The following is a 22801-nucleotide window of genomic DNA, read 5'->3' as shown; positions in this document are numbered from 1 at the left end:
GGTGGAGTTTGCATGTTTTCTCCGTGCATGCGTGGGTTTTCTCCGGGTACTCCGGTTTCCTCCCACAGACCAAAAACATGCATGTTAGGCTGATTGGTAACTCTAAATTATCCCTAGGTGTGAATGAGAGAGTGAATGGTTGTTTGTCTTGTTTGTCTCTATGTGTCCCTGTGATGGACTTGCGACCCGTCCAGGGTGTACCCTGCCCCTCGCACAGTGATTGCTGGACATGGGCACCAGCAACCCCCGTGACCCAAAATGGAATAAGCGGGTAAAGATAATGGATGGATGGATGGATGGATGGATGGATAGATGGATGGATGGATGGATGGATGGATGGATGGATGGATGGATGGTTTAAGTTTGGTTATAAAGTGTATAAACACAAACGTGTGGTGCAAAACTGACAGCTTGCAATAAATACATGGCTCAGTTTTAATGAAGCTCACTCAGTCAGTTACCTGTAAAGCTTGAAATCGTCCTGCGTGAACACGGTGCTGATTTGATCTCCAAAATACCTGCAGAGTCATCCCCCAAGAGACAGAGGAAAACAAAGAGGCGGGAGGCAAAAAGGGTTTGGTTAGTCTTGCAGCCGTTACAGTGAACTGAAACAGCAGACTCTAAACAATCGACTGCTTCCTGTCAGGAAGGTTTCAGTCTGAGAGGAAGCCAAGGATGGAGAGACGGTGAGAGGTAGGACCAGAATTTATCACGGCTTCCTGATTCAGATCAGCCAGATGGTCTCTGATGACCGTCAGCCGCATGTTCAGTGGGACAGGGGTGAGATAGGGGGGTTCTGCCAGCGATGATGAATGAGTCCCTCATGGGTCACGGGACGATGAGAGGACAACTCAAAGACTATACATCAGGAAGATCGATGAGCAACTCTGCATTTTGGTGAATAGATTTCTGAAAGTGTACGAACAAACAGTACAAACAGTGAGGTGATCAAATAAAGACAATCTGTGCTCTCCCACCTGTAGATGTTGACGAACTGTTTTCCCATCGACAGCGCTCCAGAGTGCAAGTCCAGTATGGAAGCCTGAAGAGGTCAATAAAAAAAACAGGAGTTAGTGTAAATAATAAATGAGGGAACAAACAAAAGATGCAGGAGTTGATCCACATGTCACCAACTCATCCCTCTGCAGCCTTTGTTGTGAAGCTCTGCTTCTGTCCTCTCCTTGATATTTCTGATCCTTCGGGACTCTGAGCTAAATTTAAGGCGTTTTTCTTCAAGGTCTCCCTGCTGGTTTTGGCGGATTTGCCTAAACGCCTTAAAACTCTGTAAAACTTTTGTATTTGTTGAGGCCAAACGAGGCCCAAAGGAGGCAGCAGAGCATGCTGGGAACAAACATTTCTCTGCAAACCCCCCTCAGATTATAATTTGAAGTGGCTTTACAAGCTCTAGTTATTGTACAAGTCTGCCCTCTGCAGCTACACGAACAAACTACAGTAAAGAAATAACGGCATGTTGTAACTGAGGTGTATTTTTGTCATGCAGTCATGGAGAAAGGTTTTACGGATCAGGAATTAAAATTTCTGTGGTCTAGCCCAGTCCCTAAAAACTATTTAAATCTAACTTCAAGTGCAGAAAAATAGAACATGCCATTATAGATTAAACAGAAACAAACGAGTGACACAACAACGTCCTCCGTCACCGAAGGGTCTTAAAACTGAATGTTTGTAGTTTTTGAGATGAGTGTTTTTGAACAGGGAATGCAGATAAACCTGAATGTTTTTTTGGTGCAAGATATTCAAGTCGGTAGGAGAAGAGGTACGATTTTTATTTGCTTGTCTGAGGCACCGCAGTGTGACGGAGGGAGCAGGTTTATCTAGAACCGGGCCAGGGAGCCAAGAGGGGGACCAGTGATGGCTTGCTAAAGATTGATCTTTAGCCACCTGAAGGGCCATTTTAATTATTTGAGGAAACTAAACTTTTAGGCAATATAAAAACTAGAAAGCATAGTTTCCTCAAATGATGGGGTGGTCAGTTTATATGTACAGGTGCTGGTCATAAAATTAGAATATCATGAAAAAGTTGATTTATTTAATTAATTCCATTCAAAAAGTGAAACTTGTGTATTAATTATATTCATTCATTACACACAGACTGATATATTTCAAATGTTTATTTCTTTAAATATTGATTATAATCGACAGCGACAACTAATGAAAATCCCAAATTCAGTATCTCCGAAAATTAAAATTTTGTGAAAAAGTTCATTATTGAAGACACCTAGTGCCACACTCTAATCAGCCAATTAATTCTAAACACCTGCAAAGGCCTTTAAATGGTCTCAGTCTAGTTCTGTAGCTACACAATCATGAGGAAGACTGCTGACTTGACAGTTGTCCAAAATATGACCACTGACACCTTGAACAAGGAGGACAAGACACAAAAGGTCATTGCTAAAGAGGCTGGCTGTTCACAGAGCTCTGTGTCCAAGCACATTAATAGAGAGGTGAAGGGAAGGAAACAATGTGGTAGAAAAAAGTGTACAAGCAATAGGAATAACTGCACCCTAGAGAGGATGGTGAAACAGAACCTATTTCAAAATGTTGGGGAGATTCACAAAGAGTGGACTGCAGCTAGAGTCAGTGCTTCAAGAACCACCACGCTCAGACATATGCAAGACATGGGGGTTCAGCTGTCACATTCCTTGTGTCAAGCCACTCTTGAACAAGAGACAGCGTCAGAAGCGTCTCACCTGAGACTGCTGCTGAGTGATCCAAAGTTATGTTTTCTGATGAAAGTGAATTTTGCATTTCCTTTGGAAATCAAGGTCCCAGAGTCTGGAGGAAGAGAGGAGAGGCACAGAATCCATGTTGCTTGAGGTCTAGTGACAAGTTTCCACAGTCAGTGATGGTTTGGGGTGCCATGTCATCTGCTGTGTTGGTCCACTGTGTTTTCTGAGGTCCAAGGTCAACGCAGCCATCTACCAGGAAATTTTAGAGCATTTCATGCTTCCTGCTGCTGACCAACTTTATGCATATTTCATTTTCCAACAGGACTTGCACACAGTGCCAAAGCTACCAGTATCAGGTTTAAGGACGAAGGTATCTCTGTCCTTAAATGGCCAGCAAACTTGCCTGACTTTAACGTCATAGAAAATCTATGGTGTATTGTGAAGAGGAAGATGTGATACACCAGATCCAACAATCCAGAAGAGCTGAAGGCCACCATCAGAGCAACCTGGACTCTCATAACACCTGAGCAGAGCCACAGACTGATCGACTCCATGCCACGCCACATTGCTGCAGTAATCCAGACAAAAGGAGCCCCAACTAAGTACTGAGTGCTGTATATGCTCATACTTTTCATGTTCATACTTTTCAATTGGCCAACATTTCTAAATTTTTTTTTTATTTTTTTTGGTCTTAAGTAATATTCTAATTTTCTGAAATACTGAATTTGGGGTTTTCATTAGTTGGCAGTTATAATCATCAACATTAAAAGAAAATAACATTTGAAATATATCAGTCTGTGTGTAATAAATGAATATAATATACAAGTTTCACTTTTTGAATGGGATTACTGAAATAAATCAACTTTTTCATGATATTCTAATTTTAGGACCAGCACCTGTATAAATGGTGGCGGCATCTTGGATTTTGAAGTGGCAAACCAATTTTCAATAGTGACCCATCTTGTGCCTAGATTCAGGCAAACACCAAAATATGACTGACTAATTAGAAAAAGACTTGAACAAGTATGGCTTGTATGCAAGGGTTGCAGGAGAAAGCTACTGTACCTTCTGGTGTATTAGCCGCTACTTTTTTTACAGGCTTTGAAACCGGTGGCTTATAAAATGCTGCGGCTAATTTATGGATTTTTTTTTTTTTTTTGATGGGCTAACAAGCTTTCTGCCGCCAAAAACATTTAGCTTCAACACATTCAGGCGCTCACACAGCTAGTTAAATAAACTTCTCTCTTGCAGGGTGGGTCCTAGTGACTTAATGAGACTACCTGTATAAATAAAGGTAAAAAAAATAAAAAAAACTATGACTAATAAACCAACAAAGTCCATGCTCAAAAATCCAGGTATACAATCCAACAATTTTTCAGTCAGGTCATGACCTGACTGAAAAATTGTCAATTGACAATCGGTAAAACTAAAAAAGTTGTCAACGCGAAAGAAGACGTTTCTCCTCTCTCTCTTTTAAGCTCCATGTGGAAAACTTGGTAAAGAAACTGAAAGTTAAACTGGGTTTCTTTTTCAGAAACAGATCCTGTCTAACCCTGAATGCTAGGAAACACCTTGTATCTGTGACTTTCCTTCCCTCCATTGATTACGGTGACATTATTTACATGAACGCTCCTACAAGAACCCTGCAGATGTTGGATGCTGTCTATCATGGTGCACTAAGATTCATAACTGGCTGTGATTATTGTACCCATCACTGCACCCTGTATTCACTGGTTAACTGGACATCATTAACTTCACGCAGACTCTCTCACTGGTACATTTTCATCTTTAAATCACTTCTTGGTCTGTTGCCTTCATACATCTCCTCCTACATGTCTCTGTGTGAGTGCAGCTACAGCGTGCGCTCTCAGGACATTATTACCTGCAGTGTTCCCTCAGTGAGGACTGAGCTAGGCAAAAGGGCCTTCTCCTACTCTGCTCCTGTTTCCTGGAATATCTTTCAAAAAGATCTGAAGCTCTCGACCTTGACCTCTCTAAGTGGCTTTAAGAATCTGTTGGACTCCTGGCAGGGACCAATGCAGACATGTTCCTGTGTTTAGTTTTCTACATTTGCCTTAGAATCTAGTTGTTACTTTTCTTTTTTTAGCCATCCTATTTGTTATATATATATTTAAAAAATGGTATGACTTTTTATAAGTGTTTATTGTTGTCGCTGTTGTCCATTGTTGTCATCACTCTTTGTTGAAATCAGGTCTCTCTTGTAAATGAGTCCTCGAGGCTCAGTGGGACTAACCTGTCTAAATAAAGGTTGAATGAAAAGAAAGAGGGGCAAGTGTCGCTCTCGCTTTGAGTTTATACTCTTTGTTGCATGTGTACTGTGAGTGAAATGCGTCCAGAGCTGAGGACTTGTTAGCAAACAATAGAGTCCTAACATTTATTAAACATTAATTCTGTTTAAAAAAGTTAAATCTGGTCCTCTGGACAGCACGTAGACAGGGAGGAAAAAAGGAAGGAGGAACACTGCGCGTTTCTTCAAAATTTGACAAGAAAAGCACCTAAAACAATTATTTGTTTGCTCACCTTTATAATAAAGGTGTGTCTCAATTGAACTTTTACTTAATAAATGCACTTTAATGGTCAAATTAGCTGCATTTCGCCAGGGCGGTGCATAGAAATGCAGCTGATTTGACAGTTGCTTCAAGCAGCGAGCAGAACGAAGGTGGCAGGCTACGGCAAGCCAATTGTGTCATTAATAGCTGGTGAAGATTCTCAGTCATCCAGGACATGGTCAATTCAAAAAAGTTCAAGATAAAAACAATAAAGTATAAAGTATAATAAATAAAGTCCATTTGTTTTTTGTCTTGAACTTTTTGGAATTTGGCATTATAGCCACTTTTACCTATTACATGATAAAACGGCATGCCATATAACTACTCTGGTGCCATCTAACGGCTGAAAAATGGTAGTGTTCAATTTTTTCAGTCAGAATGAATGAAAACGGTCATATCTCAGCCAAAAATTGGTTTGTAAATATGGGAAAAATTCATAAATATGTTGCTTTTGCCTATAAGTCGCAGAGCATGTAAAATATGCAAAAAACGCGACTTATAGGCTGAAAAATGTGGTAATTAAATCCCTGAATAAGGTGTGTTGGAGCAGGGAAACAGCTAAACATGCATCATGGTGTTCCTGAAGGACCATGGTTGGTAACCACTGCTCTAATCAACATACAGAAGCATCTGATTCTCTGGTCTCTTTTCTATCTTATTTAACATCTTGATATTATTTCCTCTGGCACAGCTCAACAGAACAAAGTTTTCCAAAACCTGTCCTGAATGGCCGAACACCCAACTCCCTGCAGTGTACAGCTTTGGTGCGAAAACGTTTTGTCTTACGTTTAAGGACACGCTAGTAAAGGATGTCCACAAATGCCCAATTTTTCTGAAATTTGTTGGATTGTATACCTGGATTATTGAGCATGGACTTTTTTTTGGCCCAATTTTTCTGTTTAATCTGTGCCTCATAGTCACAATATTTCATTTCATCCAGTGATACTCACTCCTCCCTCTGAGCCAGCCAGCGCCAGCCCCCTCTCAGCCAGCCTGCACAAACAAAAGACAAACGAAGTGATAAAGAAAGAAAGTGAGGGAAAAAGAAGCGAGACAGACTCAACGTTTACCTCCTGAGGAACTGAGCCTCTTCCCTCGTCACCACGTTATCTGTGACTGCTCGGCCACATTTCTGAGGAGTGCATCCTGGGCGACACAAGAAGAGGAGAAGTTTACAACTTTCATATGCCTCCATCTCACAGCTGCCTCCTCCCAAGGCGCTCATCTCTATCAACTCGACCCTGCCTGCACTCTCTTCATCGTTTCTGTGTGCAGCCTGAAGTTGCGGATGGTTTACCCAAGGTATTAAAGTTCATTCATACTGGCTTTTAGTCATTTTTCCCAGAGCAAACGTCCACCTCCTCCATACCTTCACTATAGATCACGTCATCTGTAAACATCATGAGGACTACAGCCTGACTTCATCAGTTAACCTGTCCACGATCACTGCAACAAGGAGGAGCTCAAAACCAATCCCTGATGTAAACCCAACCCCACCATGGTGTGAACCCGTCTAATATTTAAAACAGCAGCATGCAAAAAAGCTCAATGCAAACATGTTCATTTATAAAATGTTACAAAATTCACAGATTTGCTGCAACTTTCTGATGTTAAATAAACTAAGTTGTGTTTTCTTTACATGCTGCACATTAAACACTGAGTAAATTCATGTTTAAGAAAGTCTGAGCTGAAAACTAGTTTTCATACATTTTTCCAGACAGACGTCTTTTTAGTAAGTGTTTAAGAGTTTAGAAACAAACACGCGCCCACACTAATCGCAACAGTAAATACACTCCATCACTAAAACAATCTAAATGTTTTAATCAGTGAACTTATCCTCACTGACTCCTAAAGGTGAAATGGTTTGTTAGCAACACTGGCCTTAAAGAAGGAATTACAACTGAGATTATTTCCAAGCAACTCAAAATAAATTAGGGCAGGACAATATGTCAAATATACTCGATGTATCACGAGTTTTTTCAATTTACGATGGTTGTCACAACCATCGAGTATCATTAGACTTGAAAATCCGTGTAGTTCTTTTTCTGCCCGTCTGCACCAACTTCACACAGCACCTCCTTCTCCCTCACGTGCTGCTTCACACACGCTTACTAACGTCGTGGAGGCGGCGCAGCTGAAGAGGATTATTATTTAATAAATGTAAATTGTTGATTTTTTTAGACATTTATTTTGTAGAGTTACAGCCGTTTGTTAATAAATGTGTCTGTGTGACAGTTGGGGCAAAGCTTTGACTCAGAAATATATTTTTGTTATTTATGGAAAGAAAAAGCATTGAGATATATATCGTATACGCGACTTATCTAAAAAATATTGAGATGGTAATTTTGGTCCATATCGCCCAGCCCTACAAAAAATTACTTAATTTTATTCCTAATCCCAAAATCTAATTGAATGATTACAATAATGAGTTGCCAAGAGACTTCCTGTTCTCATCAGTACCAAGAGGGAGTTGATTCAGTCATTTTAAACACATGAATGTTAATAGTAATTAGTGTATTTGTACGGTGCTAACCCTAAAGTGTTGTAAAAATACAAAAAAACAAATACACTGAATGGTTGCAGGTTTCATTCGCAGGTAGTGTAAAATCTCAGCGTTGTCTTGCAGTTTAATAATCTCCACGTCTCATGGTCCAATCATTTAAAACATGCTCTCTCCCAACACATTTGCAAAACCCTTAATGAGCTTGTTTTTTGGTACAATTAGTGCATTAACTGTTTGTTTTTGTTTTCAGTTTAACATATTTTTCCTCTTATTGCTTGTTTTTAGTCATCTATCCTTTTAGCACTGACAGCAAACATTCTATAATTCATCAGAATAAATGTATCTGGATTTGTCCTCCTCGAATCGCCACCATGTCTATACGACTGGATCCTCACCTGGATAGCGTTTGTAGTTGTTGTAGTCTTCAGAGCACGGGACGCTGTAGACTCTGGGCTGAGGAGAGATCAGCTCCCTCTGGCTGGCCAGAGTTTCTGTGATGTCACTGTCCACAGAGGTCCCGTAGAGCCACAAGGCTGCAGCGCACGCACACAAGGCGACTAGCAGCAAGACCACCAGACCACGAGCCCCCCACCAAGATGACCCCTGCCTCAGAGCGTTACCCCTGAGCAAAACAGAGAAGGTTGGGATGAGCCAGACTCACTCAAATTGACTGGTCGACAGTAAAACTGACATAAAAAACATTTCTGGGCTTATTTCTAAAGCGTCACAAAGCCGGAGATGTTGAGCTGGGTGCACCAGGACTACAGTCATCAGGGATGCACAACCAACTGGACTTGGAGTCACAAAACCATTTACATGTGTGTGTTTAGAAGTGCATTTAAACATGAAAACAAAATGACAAACATGTTTTATTACACTCTGGCTGAAAGTAATTACATATTATCTATCCATGCTTCAGGGAGAGTGAACACAGTGGTTTTAATTTCATAAGTCATAATGAGAGGATGCAGTGACGTTCAATAAAGCCCAAAAGGTCACTAATTTAGAAATGAGCAACATCCACAATTGTGTTGGAGAAATGTCGAAGGACATTTGCATTAACATGCATGCTAATTCCCTGCACATAATATCACAGAAATATATGAAAATATTACCGGTAAGTGAGACAGCAACTAAAAAAAAAAAAAATCCTAATTTTTTTTGCAATTTTGCATTTCCTAGCGTCACCATTAACAAACAGTATACTGCTCTTGATGTTGATGACTGGAAACTGCTGGAAGTCCAGTTACTGTCCACACTGAGGCCAGTGTTACATTACCATGGACTGAGAGGACGCTGACCAAGAATGAAGCATAAGTATTGAGTTATTTGGCCTTGATGACAAGAAGTATGTCTGGAAAAGTCATGGTAAGAAACATGGCACTAATTGTCAAGCATGGTGGTGAAAGCATCATGCTGTGGCTCTGGTGCATCACACTAAGTGAATGGAATAATGATTGGGACACCTGTAGGACAATGATCTCAAACACATAAAATAAGTTTCTGAATGGAGGCTAACATTAAGCTTCAGGGATTATTATTCCAAAGCCCCGACCTCTGCCAAGACCAACCAATTTTAATAAACTGTCAGGAACAGAGGCCACACATCCACCCAGGAGTTTGTTGTAGGCTACAAATCACCTGTGGTTGTGCTGCAAGTTCCTAAGAAATGTTCAGCCAAACACATCCATCCATTATCTTCTGCTTGTTCTTGTTTCCTGGAATATCTTACATAAAGACCTGAAGCTCTCGACCTTGACCTCTCGAAGTGGCTTTAAGAATCTGTTGGACTCCTGGCAGGGACCAATGCAGACATGTTCCAGTTTTTAGTTTTCTAAATCGCCTTAGAATCTAGATGTTTTTGTTACTATTCCTCTTGATTGTCCTTTTGGTTGCTATTTTTAAGTTTGCAGATGATACAGCGGTGGTGGGATGCATCACAAACAATGATGAGTCCAGCTACAGGCAGGAGGTGGAACACCTGGAGAGCTGGTGCAGAGAGAATAACCTTCACATCAATGTGAAGAAGACAAAGGAGATGATTGTGGACTTCAGAAGGAACAAAAACACCTACACCCCCCTGAACATAAGAGGATCTGCGGTGGAAGTGGTCTCCAGCTACAAGTACTTGGGTGTACACATGAATGACAACCTCAGCTGGAGCAACAACACCACCAGCCTGATCAAGAAAGCTCATCAGAGACTCTACTTCCTCAGACGGCTGAGGCGAGCTGGTCTGGGAAGCTCAGTCCTCACCTCCTTCTACAGGTGTGCAGTGGAGAGCATCCTGTGCTCGAGCATCAATGTGTGGCATGGAGGCTGCACAGCTGCAGAAAGAAAAGCTTTGCAGAGAGTGGTGAAGGCTGCACAGAAATCTGTTGGAATCAGTCTCCCCACCATCACAGACATCTACACCTCCAGATGCAGGAAGAGGGCCACCTGCATCATGAAGGACCCCACCCACCCAGCACACACACTTTTTGCCCCACTCCCCTCAGGAAGGAGGTTAAGGAGCATTAAGTGTAGAACCACTAGACTGAGGAACAGCTTCTACCCTGAGGCTGTTAGACTCATGAATCTCTAACTAGAATAATCACTGTGAAAAACCATATCATTTTGCTGCTGATCTGTTTCATGTTGCTGCTGATCTGTTTCAATGTTGATGTGTTCATGCGTGCACATCTGCTCACAGACTCATGTTCATGTTTGTGGTGATGTTCAATGTTTTATGTTATGAGTGCTTAGTGTATATTTAGTTGATGTTTTTCTTAGTTCATATCTTAGATGTTATTACTGTTTTTCTTATACATTTTATTGTTGGATGTAACTGGGACCCTGTGTACATAATTTCGCTCCACCACATGTACCACATGAGGTGCGAATGACAATAAAGAAACTCTGACTCTGACTCTCTGACTCTCTGATTTTGTTTTGATTTGTTAAAAAGAGAGAAACTTAAATTTGTATGCCTATTTTATGACTGTCTATTGTTGTAGTTGTTGTTCATTGTTGTCATCATTTTTATTAAAATCAGGTCTCCCTTGTAAATGAGTCCTCGAGACTCAATGGGATTAACCTGTCTAAATAAAGGTTGAATGAAAAAAAAGTCAGGTCTCAGGGCAGCAGCTTGAGCAGAGGGGCCCACACATCTCTTTCCACAGCCACTTCTTTCAGCTCTTCTTGAGGACTCCAAGGTGTTCCCAGGCCAACCAAGAGACGTAGTCTCTCCAGTGTGTCCTGGGTTTTCCCCGGGGTCTCCTCCCAGTCGAACATGCCTGAAGCACCTCCCTAGGGAGGCACCCAGTGAGCATCCTTACTAGATGCCCAAACCACCTCAACTGGCTCCTCTCGATGTGGAGGAGCAGCGGTTCTACTCTGAGTCTCTCCTGGATAACTGAACTTCTCACCCTATCTCTAAGTGAGAGTCCGATACTCTGCAGAGGAAACTCATTTCAACCGCATGTATTCACAATCTCATTCTTTCTATCACTATCCAGAGTTCATGACCATAGGTGAGGGTAGGAACATAAACTGACCAGTAAACAGAGAGCTTAACCTTACAGCTCGGCTCCCTCTTCACCACAACGGACCGGCACAGAGTCCACAATACTGCAGACGCTGCACCGCATCCATCTGTAACTCTGTGTGACTGTGGGTGAGGGAGAATGCAGAACTTAAAGACCCCATGTCTCTAGTGCACAGACTGTGGTTTCAAAAATACAACATGGCATCTTGTGTAAAACTGCTGGCTTCAACTCTCAATACACACCTGCTGTATCAGCACGTCTATGGATTAGGCAAAGTATAAAATCTGCAATGGCACAAGTTGGCAAAGTTGCAAAAACTGATTAAAATCAGTTGAAAAATGTTATTTATATTTACCGCTATTTCAACGTATTTACAATATTATAGTTTTAATGTATCTGTTTACATGTAACGGGTTTTGTTGTTGCTTCCAGAGAAGTAACCCAGACACCATCAGCTTTAACTGGTTTAGTTTCACAAAGCTTCAGCCAGCACGTGTAACTCTTCCATGTTTCTGACAGTGAACACAGGCCAGGAGTAGGAAACAGGACTTCAGCTGCAGGAAACTGCTCAACCTAATCCCCACATTTCCGCTTCACTGTGGAGTTAACCTGTTTCTTATAATTTAGCTGCTGTGGTGTTTATAGAGAATAGTAAGTCCCCTTCGCCTCCCACGTTTTTGTTATTATCTTTGCTTACCTTTTAATTTTTCTCTCTATCTCAGCTGCATTCGGGCCCTTTGCGTTTCTCAGTCGCAGGAGAGCCATGTCACCTCACAGCCTCCACCACCTAACATCCACAAATTGCACCGAACATACCGCACACCCCGCCAATAGCTCGTATCGCCGCCGGAGCCTTTACACTTCCGGGTAGCAGCGTTTGTTCCAATTCTATTGGCTGAGACATGCATTGACCAATCCTATTGGCTGAGCCGCGAATCGTTCAATTCTATTGGTTAAGCCCGAAGAGAAAGCATCGCTTTGATTGGACCACGTTCGAAGCCAAAGAAACGAAGGCTGTAAACAATAACAGAGGCAGGCTATAGACAGATGGTTGTATCTGATCACTGATCGTTTTTTAACCACACAGCCTCTAAATATACACAGCGCATTATTAATAAATTCATTATTAATAATTATTTTGGTCGGAGGTGCGCATTACTTTTAAACAACCTGCTGTCCTCTCCTAGAAACCAGTGAAGGTGAGTGAAACTAACCGGAAACGGAAGCACACACCTGCAGCTGCTGTATCTGAGTAATATTTGTGTTCAGTAACGGGCAGAATGACTTGCTCACCTTGGCCCAAAGGGAAGAAACTCGTTCACCTGGATTTGAAAGGCGCCCCCCCACGAGTGGAACACCTCCACAGGGTACAGCTTTGTTATTACTGCAGCACAGGTTGCCTTCAATGCCTGAGTGATCATTGTTCTTGTCTGTGTTTTCTCCTCCTCAGCTGATTGAGCTTCTGTCTCAACTGGGAGCTGATGGTCTGCTGGTGGAGTATGAAGACATGTTTCCTTATGAGAGTGGGCTGCAGCTGCTGCAGGCCACAGCACAGCCCGCTTACAGGTAATGAAGTCAATGCATGTGATTTTTTTTACCTATTCCATCATTATGGGCTCTGATATTAAAACTGTGACGTTTCATTGGTGATTTTAAGTGCATTCAGTTGCAACAATAAGTACCACCCACTTACCACTGGCATAAATGTTATGCTTTTCAGAGTGGAATGATTATACCACAACATCACATATTTGATCTTGTTGTAGATTTTCTCTCCTCCACACGATTAGATAATCCACACAAAATGTGTTTCATACAGGTTCACATAATAAGTGGTGCTCAAGAAGTTGGAATGTGTTTAATTAATACTTCCACTAACCTTCCCATTAGGGGTCATGGCTGCAGCTGCTCATTTCACTTTCTCAGCATAAGAGGCACGGCATACTCCAGCCGAAGCCGAACAGTCGACTTGTGGTCACGTGGTTTTGGAACATTTGTTCTCATACTTTTCATAGTTCACGAGACACAGAGCTCCTGGGAAATCCCTCCTGCTGTAGAACACGTCACGTCACAGGTTTCTTCCCGCCATGGTCCCCACTCCGTCCCTGCATCCGCCATTTGGCCACAAATCTATCATGAAGAGAGCGCCACACTTATCTGCAGACAGACTCCTCCATATACTATCTCCATCCAAGAGGTTTAGGCCAACTGACTTAGTTTGTTTGAAGAGTCGTACAGATCTGAGCGCTTTTCTGCTTTAACAAACACGCCCGCAAACTTCTGACCAATCATACAGTACTTTACGCGTACTGCAGTGAGAAGAAGTTTGGCCCGGGCCTTGTGTTGAGAAGGAGCAGGTGAAGCTACTCCGAGAACAAAATGACGTGATTTTTGTCATACGGCTGCGTCAGTGAGAGCTGATTTTGTGGCTTCGGATGAGTATGCAGGGCCCTTAAAAATAATTTGTTTGAAAACACTTAGGGCAGTACGGTGGCGCAACTGGTAGAGCTGCTGCCTCTCAGCGAGCAGGTCCTTGGTTCAAACCCCGGTCCAGGGGCCTTTCTGGGTGGAGTTTGCATGTTCTCTCCGTGCATGCGTGGGTTTTCTCCGGGTACTCCGGTTTCCTCCCACAGACCAAAAACATGCATGTTAGGCTAATTGGTAACTCTAAATTGTCCCTAGGTGTGAGTGAGAGAGTGAATGTTTGTTTGTCTCGTTTGTCTCTATGTGGCCCTGTGATGGACTTGCGACCCGTCCAGGGTGTACCCCGCCCCTCGCACAGTGATTGCTGGACATGGGCACCAGCAACCCCCGTGACCCAAAATGGAATAAGCGGGTAAAGATAATGGATGGATGGATGCTTGTGCCTGTAAAAAGGTTTTGTTCTTTGGTTTGCATGTATTATAGAGTATTTCATTGTATAATAATTGTAAAAAAAAATAAAGGTTACTACTTCATGGATTTTGCCTATCACGGGTTCTTTTTGGAATGTAACCCCCGTGAAAAACGAGGGTTCACTATATTGTGGACTCTGTACCAGTCCATTGTGGTGAAGAGAGAGCTGAGCTGTAAAGCAAAGCTCTCAGTTTACCGGTCGGACTACGTTCCTACCCTCGCCTAGGGTCATGAGCTCTGGGAAGTGACCAAAAGAATGAGATTACAGATACAGGCGGTTGAAAAGAGTTTTCTTCGCAGGGTAGCTGGACTCTCACTTAGAGATAGGGTGAGAAGTTCAGTTATTTGGGAGAGATTTGGAGTAGAACCGCTACTCCTCCACCTCGAGAGGAGCCAGTTGAGGTAGTTCGGGCATCTGGTAAGAATGCCTCCTGTGCGCCTCCATAGAGAGGTGCTTAGGGCATGTCCAACTGGGAGAAGACCCCGTGGAAGACCCAGGACATGCTGGAGAGACTATGTCTCTCAGTTGGCCTGGGAACGCCTTGGAACCCTCCCAGAAGAGCTGGAAGATGTGACTGTGGAAAGAGATGTGTGGGCCTCCCTGCTCAAGCTGCTGCCCTCGCGACCTGACATCAGAATAAGCGGAAGATAATGGATACATGGATGGACAGCTTTGTCACCTAGAGGAAGACCAACCTTCTCATAAAAGAAAATTGTTTACAATGTTCAGCAACAACCCAAGAACCACCAAGACTGTCATGGACTGGAAACTGCTGGAAGTCCACTGTTACTGTCCACATTGAGGCCAGTGTTACATTACCATGGACTGAGAGGACGCTGACAAAGAAAGAAGCATAATTATCGAGTTATTTGGCCTTGATGACAAGAAGTATGTTTGGAAAAGTCATGGTAAAAAACACAGCACCAATGGTCAAGCATGGTGGTGAAAGCATCATGCTGTGGCTCTGGTGCATCACACTAAGTGAATGGAATAATGATTGGGACACCTGTAGGACAATGATCTCAAACACATAAAATAAGTTTCTGAATGGAGGCTAACATTAAGCTTCAGGGATTGTTATTCCAAAGCCCCGACCACCAGGAACCAACCAATTTTACTAAACCGTCAGGAACAGAGGCCACACATCCACCCAGGAGTTTGTTGTAGGCTACAAAACACCTGTGGTTGTGCTGCAAGTTCCTAAAAGATGTTCACCCAAACATTAATGAGCGTGTATGGGTGTGATGGGTAGTTTTGCGGCATTCTGATTTGTTTTATAACACTACTTTTATTTTAACTGCATTTTTACTGTAGTTTATAGTTATTGTTGTCATTATTGTTGTTATATGTTCGTCTGGAACTAGGTCTGTCACGATAAACAATAAATCAATTAACCGTATGATAAATGAAAATGATCAACTTCATTTTCATTTATCGGCTTTATCGTTTTTTCGTGTCTCTTTCTTTCTACTGAAGACACTGGATGACAAAAGGCTCAACTCTGGTGCTCTTCACTGACCCCTCACTTTCTCTTTAAAATCCATTTAACCGTCCAAAATCCCGTTTTTGGATCGTTAAAAGCAGCTAAGCCGAGAAGCTAAGTTACAAGCTAAGCTAAAAGTCCGACCTCGGGGAAAAAACCTCTGTCTTGTCAAAGCTCCAAAATGCACGGTTGAAACTCGTGCCTTCGTCTAAAAAGTTGTTTTTCTTTGCAAAAAGAAGCTGAGAACTTGTTTAATGATTTTTTATTAAAAGCTTTGTATGACAAATGCTATGCTAAAGAGCTCAAACCACACCGAGCGTCCACCATTTTGAGAACTGAAGAGACAGCCCATGTCACGTCAAGGGGCCTCCCTCCCATTTTTCTTAAAGAGACACGCTGCTCGCTCCTTCACTATCCATCCTTCGGTTCAAACAGTCTCATACTGCTATTCAGTGGTTGATAAAGGTACTGCACAAAAATTAACCAACATTTCTTCTTAAATTTGACAATAATGACTAATAATTGTCAAATTTTAAACAATATTATCGTTTATCACAATAATCTCTGAGACAATTAATCACCCAGCAAAATTTGTTATTGTGACAGGCCTATCTGGAACTGGTCTCTCTTGTAAATGAGTCCGCGTGGCTCATTGAGACTAGCCTGTATAAATAAACGTTGAATAAATGAAAAATGAATATAAGTTGTCCCTGTGTGGATCAGAGAAAATCCCCAATAAATTCAAACTTGTGCACCTTTCTTTTTAATCATCAAATAACATGTTTTATAATCATTCTATCTGTGAAAGAACAGTTCAGATATAATCATTAAAAGCCCCGAATCATTGACATATCCATGATGAGTCTATGTAAACCTCTGACTGCAGTTGTAATTAATGTTCTACTGTATAAACAAGCTTTGGAGTTGATATTTACGATTTGGTGTTATTTTAGCCGAGAGGAAGTATTGTCCATGCAAGAGTTTGCCAAATCCAGAGGCCTGGAGGTGATCCCACTCGTGCAGACCTTTGGTCACATGGAGGTATGGTTGACTCTCATTTCGCTTTCTGTTATAACTTCTGTAATAATTCTAAATTCATAAATTTTGTGCCACCATGGGCTTTTCCCCGCTCTTCTTTCGTAGTTTGTGTTGAAGCATCGGTCCATGTGGCACCTCAGAGAGGTCCCGCACTGCGTGGGCACCCTCAACCCCCACAAAGAGGAGGGGGTGGAGCTGGTGATGGAGATGCTACGTCAGGTGGTGTCTTTGCATCCCGGTCTAAGTACGCTGCACATCGGAGCAGACGAGGTAAGAACTTCTCTTCTGTTGGAGAGTCTCGGCTTCGTGGTTCTTTTTCACGTGCGTTTCTGCTCCACCTCGAGGTTTACCTGCTTGGAGAGGGGGAGGATTCTAAAGGGTGGCTGTCTTCACCTGGACATTCGGTGGAGCAACTTTTCCTCAGTCACGTGACAAAAGTAGCCAAGGCTATAAAGGAGACGTGGCCACACTTGACCATCATAATGTGGGATGATATGATGAGAAGTATGAGCCAGGATACATTAAAAGGTGAGGAGAGAATTCAGATCGACCTGCCAATCACTGACGCCTGAGAGCCAATACTCTTCAATGTTTGTGTGTTACGATGGGACAGCAAGCGGTCTGGTGGGACTTGTGCAGCCGATGTTGTGGGACTACACCCCTAACCTGGATGTGGACAAAACTGGTAGGAGCTAAATACTTGGTTACACAGTAAAATACTTGAGTACTTCCAAATCTGTTTTTACTGAAGCTTTCCCCATTTGTCTCCATAAACGTACAGAAACAAAGAAGTGCTCCCTAAAACTTTATTGGTCTTTGTTTTTCTAGAACAGTGAGCCACAATTTGCATTGTTTTGAGATTTTTTTATATTGGAAAATTTAATGGGGAGGCGGCTGTGGTGCATTAGTAGGGCAGCTGACTTGGAACTGAAAAGTCACACGTTCAATTTCCCGCCATGTCATAGTGTCCTTGAGCAAAACACCTAATCCCTCACTGCTCCGCGGCACTTAACTAGCTGTCCGCTGCGCCTCCTGGGTGTATCTCACATGTGATGGGTTAAATTGTATGGGAACATACAATGATGACAAGACATAGCTCTTTCACGTTCAAATAATAATAAAAATGTAATATTCCTTGAAGGAGTGTTACAGCCTGCTGCCTTTCATGCCACAACTTTAGACCAAGATCTTTTATTGAGAAATATGAAATCTGCAGCCATTTTGGTCAAACATTGAACAATCTCACATGATATTGGAAGTGTAGTATGACATATGCAGGATATATTCATACATTTCACGAGTTCTTCATTTTTCTGACTGTGTAAATGTCGTGCATTGAGTTTAACAGAAATGTAACGAGAGACGTTATTTATCTTTGACCCATCAAAATGAATGCGGTCATTTATTTGCAGAATCAAAGTTTAACATCAAACATTTACATTAATTTGGCAAAATATGAAAACAATAACATGGCTAGTTTCACAGGAAGTGGGACAATACGGCGATTGTCCTCACTTTTCAGCAGAAACAGCAGACATCAATCACACGGCGGTGATTGAGAACTTTGCTCCAGACATTTCTAAAAATATCTGTGATGATTTTAGGAGAAAGGAGAGTTTAAAGATGGAAAATGGAGATTTATCTTACAGAGAGATGTGGGAGGGAATTTATCTGTTTGACCAGAAACGTGCACGCTCCTTCAGTTCTCAGCTTGGTCACGGTACGCTTGGTCGAAGTAGAACTTTTACCTGGTTGATGATAGGTCAGGTCGGCATGAAGTCCTTCCTTTGACTCTTTCAGCGTCTCCGTTGAGAACAGCTAAAATACTTCGAGAGTCGTGCGAGGTTATCCAAACAGAAGTTATAATTCCCAAAATCGTCTCTGGATTCTGGATTCCAATAGAAGCATCCTGGACGCCTGCGTTAGCATCCAAGAACTCTGAACTCTTTAACTCTCTTCAGAGAGTTAAAGTCTGGAACTCTTCTCCAGGAAAACTTTCAAGCTCTGAAAAACTCCATGAGCTGCATCCGAGAGCGCACCAGAGCGCTGAACTGGGAAGTTGCCACATTTAAATGGGTCGACTTCCGGTTCAGTTGAGAGCTTTCTAATTGGTCGATGGACCAGAACAGAGGTGTGGTTTGTGATGTAAGGTGTTATGAAAAGTCAAGGATTGTTTTAGTGACAGACAGAAAGATTATTGGAGAACTTCAGACTTCGTGGAGTCTCTACTCCTATTATCTGCTGTAAAAGTTAAACATGACATTTCTTTTCAGTAAACTTTTAGTTGACCGAACCTCGAACTCTAACACACTTACAAATTTGCTCATTGAAGACAGAAAATCAAGAAATGCATATTACCCTGATTTCTTCTTTGAATGAGGAATAAAAATCATTACTTACTGTTTATGTAAATAAAAATGAGTAGTTCTCTTCACAAGCTGTAGACATTGTTTGAACTAACACAATTTGATTATCAAACATTTGTAAAATAGTAATGATCATAGAGAATTGTCATTTCTACTTGATTAATTCAAGAAAGAAAGTCTCAGGATGGGTCAAACTGTATTTCTGGATGCAGATCAATGAAATAACAGTTTCTGTCCCACAAGGTTCTTAAGGTCAAGTGTTTTGACCTTAGGCTTAGTTTGACATCAGGTTAGGTTCACTACAGAAGCTCTGAATCATTTTTATTGTCATGTACATTTGCATTTACAAGGAATTTGATTTGATGTCTCGGTGCAACTTAAATATAGAGGAGTAATTCTGCGTACTTGTATACATCTGTACAGTCATCTTCACTGTCTTCAAAGCATTAAATTTGAGGTTGTTCTCCCTGTACCAGGTCAGCAGGCGGTCATTCTCCCACCTGGAAGTGGTTTCATCTTCATCAGTGATCAGACCAATGAGGGGGGTGTCATCTGCAAACTTAAGGAGTTTGACAGATTGATGACTGAAGGAGCAAGAGTTGGTGTGCAGGGGGAAGAGGAGTGGAGAAAGAACACAGCCTTGTGTGGTTGGGGGGATCCAGTGTTGATGGTCCTAAATCTGCCCCCCTCCCCAGCTTAACGTACTGCTTCCTGTCAGACAGGAAGTCTGTGATCCACCTGCAAGTGGAGTCAGGCACATTCAGCTGTAGGGGTCTATAGCTTTGAGTATGGCTTGTAATACAGCTAAATACTGGCTGATTTTCTGTAAAACTGACTGACTTTTAGCCATTTTTGTGTTCACCTTTAAAGAAACTTGTCCAGATGACATGATTTAACCTTTTTTGTGGTCAATGAGCCACGGCAGCCAATTTGAATTGAGTTGACTCCAAGACTTGATCACTTGTAGATGTGCATCCAGTAATTGCTTTGTGGAAGTTTCATTTAATTCCGTCCATATCATTAGATATTTTGCTAACGGTCAGGGCTCACTCCAACAGCTAACGCCACCGCTTTAAGTAAAGCAGCTGAACAGTGTGAAGCACATCTGTTAAAGATGACTCTCAGCGACTCCCACATCAAAGCCAGCTAGCTTTGAAGTGCTTTGCTTTTAGCTTTTAACTAAATATTTTAAAACTAGACTGAGCTACAGTAATTAATGTGTTTGCTAAGATCATTTAGTTGTGGTGGCCATTTTAAATTGGATTGGCTTCAAAAGTTAATTACGTACCTTTAATCTTTTGGCGACGTTCAGTAATAACAAGATAACACTTTGTGTACTACTTGTGTACAATTTACTATATACAGTAGTATGAATTCTCCACTAGTACAAGTACTATAACAGACCATTACTACTAATACTAGTATTAGTACTAGTGGTATTTTTAATATATTAATCATAGTAGTACTAGAATAGTCCTGTTACTAAACTAGCTCTCGTACTAGAAATAATTATAATATAGTATACAAGTTCTAAAAATAGTACTACTACTATAGTAATAGTACTATAAGTAGCAGTATTAGTATCAGAACAAGTAGTACTAGCACTAGTATTAGTAGTACTGGTACTTGTTCCAGTATGTCTGATATCTATGCGTTAAACTAAACTTTGACAGATGAGCCTGAACTGTGCTTGGATTAGAGCTGGCTCATTTGCATAAAGCTTTAACTTTTATATTATTAAGATGCTGCAAGAATAAACTATATTCCTGTGATCCCTGGATTGATGTCTACTGACTGGAGCTTTTAACACTCTGAATGTCCATTATGAAGTTGCCATAGGGGGCAGTATTGGATCAAAATCAGCCTGTTGAATATCTCCCAATACAGTATATCATAACGGAGCTTAAATAAAACTTAATGTTTCAAAAATCATGGATGGCACAAGAACCAAAAGCTGTAGCCATAATCACAGAAGGTTGAATAGCTGCAATAGGAGGAAGTAATTTAGAGGCAAATATCATCAGTAGAGAAACAAAGAGGATCTCAGGAGTGTAAATTATTATTATTATTATTGTTATTATTATTATTAAGCTTATCAGTGGAAAGACGTCTGACATCATTTAATCTTTGTGCATTGACAGAATTTCAGTAAAAGCTAGTATGTATGCAACAAGTTAAGATACCACAAGCCAAACAAAAAACTCAACACTAGAAAGTTCCTGGAGAAACTTTGATGGGGACTGCCACGTGGTGGCCATGTTTTAATTTTGATTTGACAATACTCTAGGGCTGGGTACCTTCCTAAAAAAAAATTGGTACCGGTGTCGGTACCTTCACTTCGGTGTCGGTTCCTGGACAGTTCTTTTTTCTGTACCAATTTTGTAATTACTATTAATTCTAACAAGAATAAAATTGCGTTACACGTTGCAGTACACATTGTGAATTTTATTTTTAACTTTGGTATTTCTATTCCAAGCAGTTTTCTTACATAAAAATAAACAAATTTCCAGTTCAAAAGAACAGTTTCAAACCAGTGACACGTCAGTGTCTAATGCTCACTGCTACACACTGAGGACCTTTTTCACTTAGCAGTTTTTCTTCAGAAAAATCAACATGTCTGCTTTCTTTGGACACAAACATTCCTGCTCCTGGCTGATGGTGTCTCCAGCAGTAGAAAATGTTCACTCTGAGGCTGTAGATGATGACTGTTGCACACACAGATACCTGGTTGTCAGTTTAATAGCACTGACATATTGTCCCTCACATCCTACCAGCATGCTACCTACTGGATTCACTGAGGTTAGGGTTGATGGCAGACATCTGCACCTCTGTTTCTCTTCCTGAATCTTCTCTGTGGTCCTCTGGGGTTTAGGGCTCTGATCATCTCCCTAATTGACATGAGAACAACACATCAACAATAACATGGTTGTGTTATTATTGATCAAAAAACATTCTATAGGCTGAGATAAAAGCTTAACTGGTCAACAAAATCCTTTACAGCTTAACTTACCTCCACCATGCAGCCTCTACTGTAGAAAAAGGCAAACTTTTAACAACAAAGTTTGCGATTGTCCTGTGGCCCCCACCTCGCTTTTCTTTTGTCTCTCTGTCCTCACATCTGGGTCAGAGGCTCCGTGAGGAGAAGATAAACAAACGGTGAACATTAGGTGAACTGTTTAAGCAGCTGACTGGATAGATGAGCAGTTTTACAAGCTAAGCTTCATCTGTTATTGTCAATCTTTAGTTAGCTTCTGAGTTTAGCTAGCTACGTAGATAAAATAAATGTACACACTAATATCTTAAAGTTAGTGTTATGTGGATCCTAGTTTAACTCTCAGCAATGTACGTGTTAAGCTGCAGTAACGTTAACAAACGTAAACTTACCAGCTGAAACACAGACACAGAGCCGTCCTCGGTGTCATGGTTTGCGGTTAGGAGCGAACCCAGAGTGCAGAACAGGGACTCAACTCGGCAGATATACAAAAATATGTTTTAATGGTAAATAAAAGTACAAAATAAACAAGCTGACGGGGCAGCAAAACTTACATGAATAAGGAAGGAGGCAATGGTAAAAGTACAAAATAAACAAGCTCACGGAGCAGCAAAACTTACATGAACTAGGCACGGGGAACTCAGGTGACAAGAGAGACACGGGGAACTCGAGGGACCAGGAAGACTCAGGGTAAGACTCAGGACAAGACTCAGGAGACCCAAGGGAGAGTACCAACGAA

General features: G+C 41.5%; 2 protein-coding genes across 2 annotated transcripts in view; one reads left to right on the top strand and one right to left on the bottom strand.

Moving 5' to 3' along the window:
- Positions 1-461: 461 nt before the first annotated feature.
- Positions 462-12135, bottom strand: uts2r2 (urotensin-2 receptor 2; the record flags this gene model as incomplete). The annotated part of the gene is given in 6 exon segments (XM_037690703.1): positions 462-518; positions 978-1042; positions 6208-6250; positions 6328-6403; positions 8156-8382; positions 11985-12135. Coding segments are annotated over 6 exon segments (536 nt in total), but the record flags the coding sequence as incomplete, so codon positions are not given.
- Positions 12136-12407: 272 nt separating this feature from the next.
- hexdc (hexosaminidase (glycosyl hydrolase family 20, catalytic domain) containing) overlaps positions 12408-22801 on the top strand; it is a 23325-nt gene continuing 12931 nt past the window's right edge. The window contains exons 1-7 of the mRNA XM_037690702.1: positions 12408-12486; positions 12557-12654; positions 12738-12853; positions 16620-16707; positions 16810-16974; positions 17049-17232; positions 17318-17389. Coding sequence (XP_037546630.1) covers positions 12568-12654; positions 12738-12853; positions 16620-16707; positions 16810-16974; positions 17049-17232; positions 17318-17389 — 712 coding nt within the window. The 5' untranslated portion in view covers positions 12408-12486; positions 12557-12567. The remainder of the gene's footprint in view (positions 12487-12556; positions 12655-12737; positions 12854-16619; positions 16708-16809; positions 16975-17048; positions 17233-17317; positions 17390-22801) is intronic.

Source organism: Nematolebias whitei, chromosome 17 (assembly GCF_014905685.2).
Source record: "Nematolebias whitei isolate Nwh7 chromosome 17, NemWhi1, whole genome shotgun sequence".
Lineage (NCBI taxonomy): Eukaryota > Metazoa > Chordata > Actinopteri > Cyprinodontiformes > Rivulidae > Nematolebias > Nematolebias whitei.
This window is presented reverse-complemented; position numbering and strand designations above follow the sequence as displayed.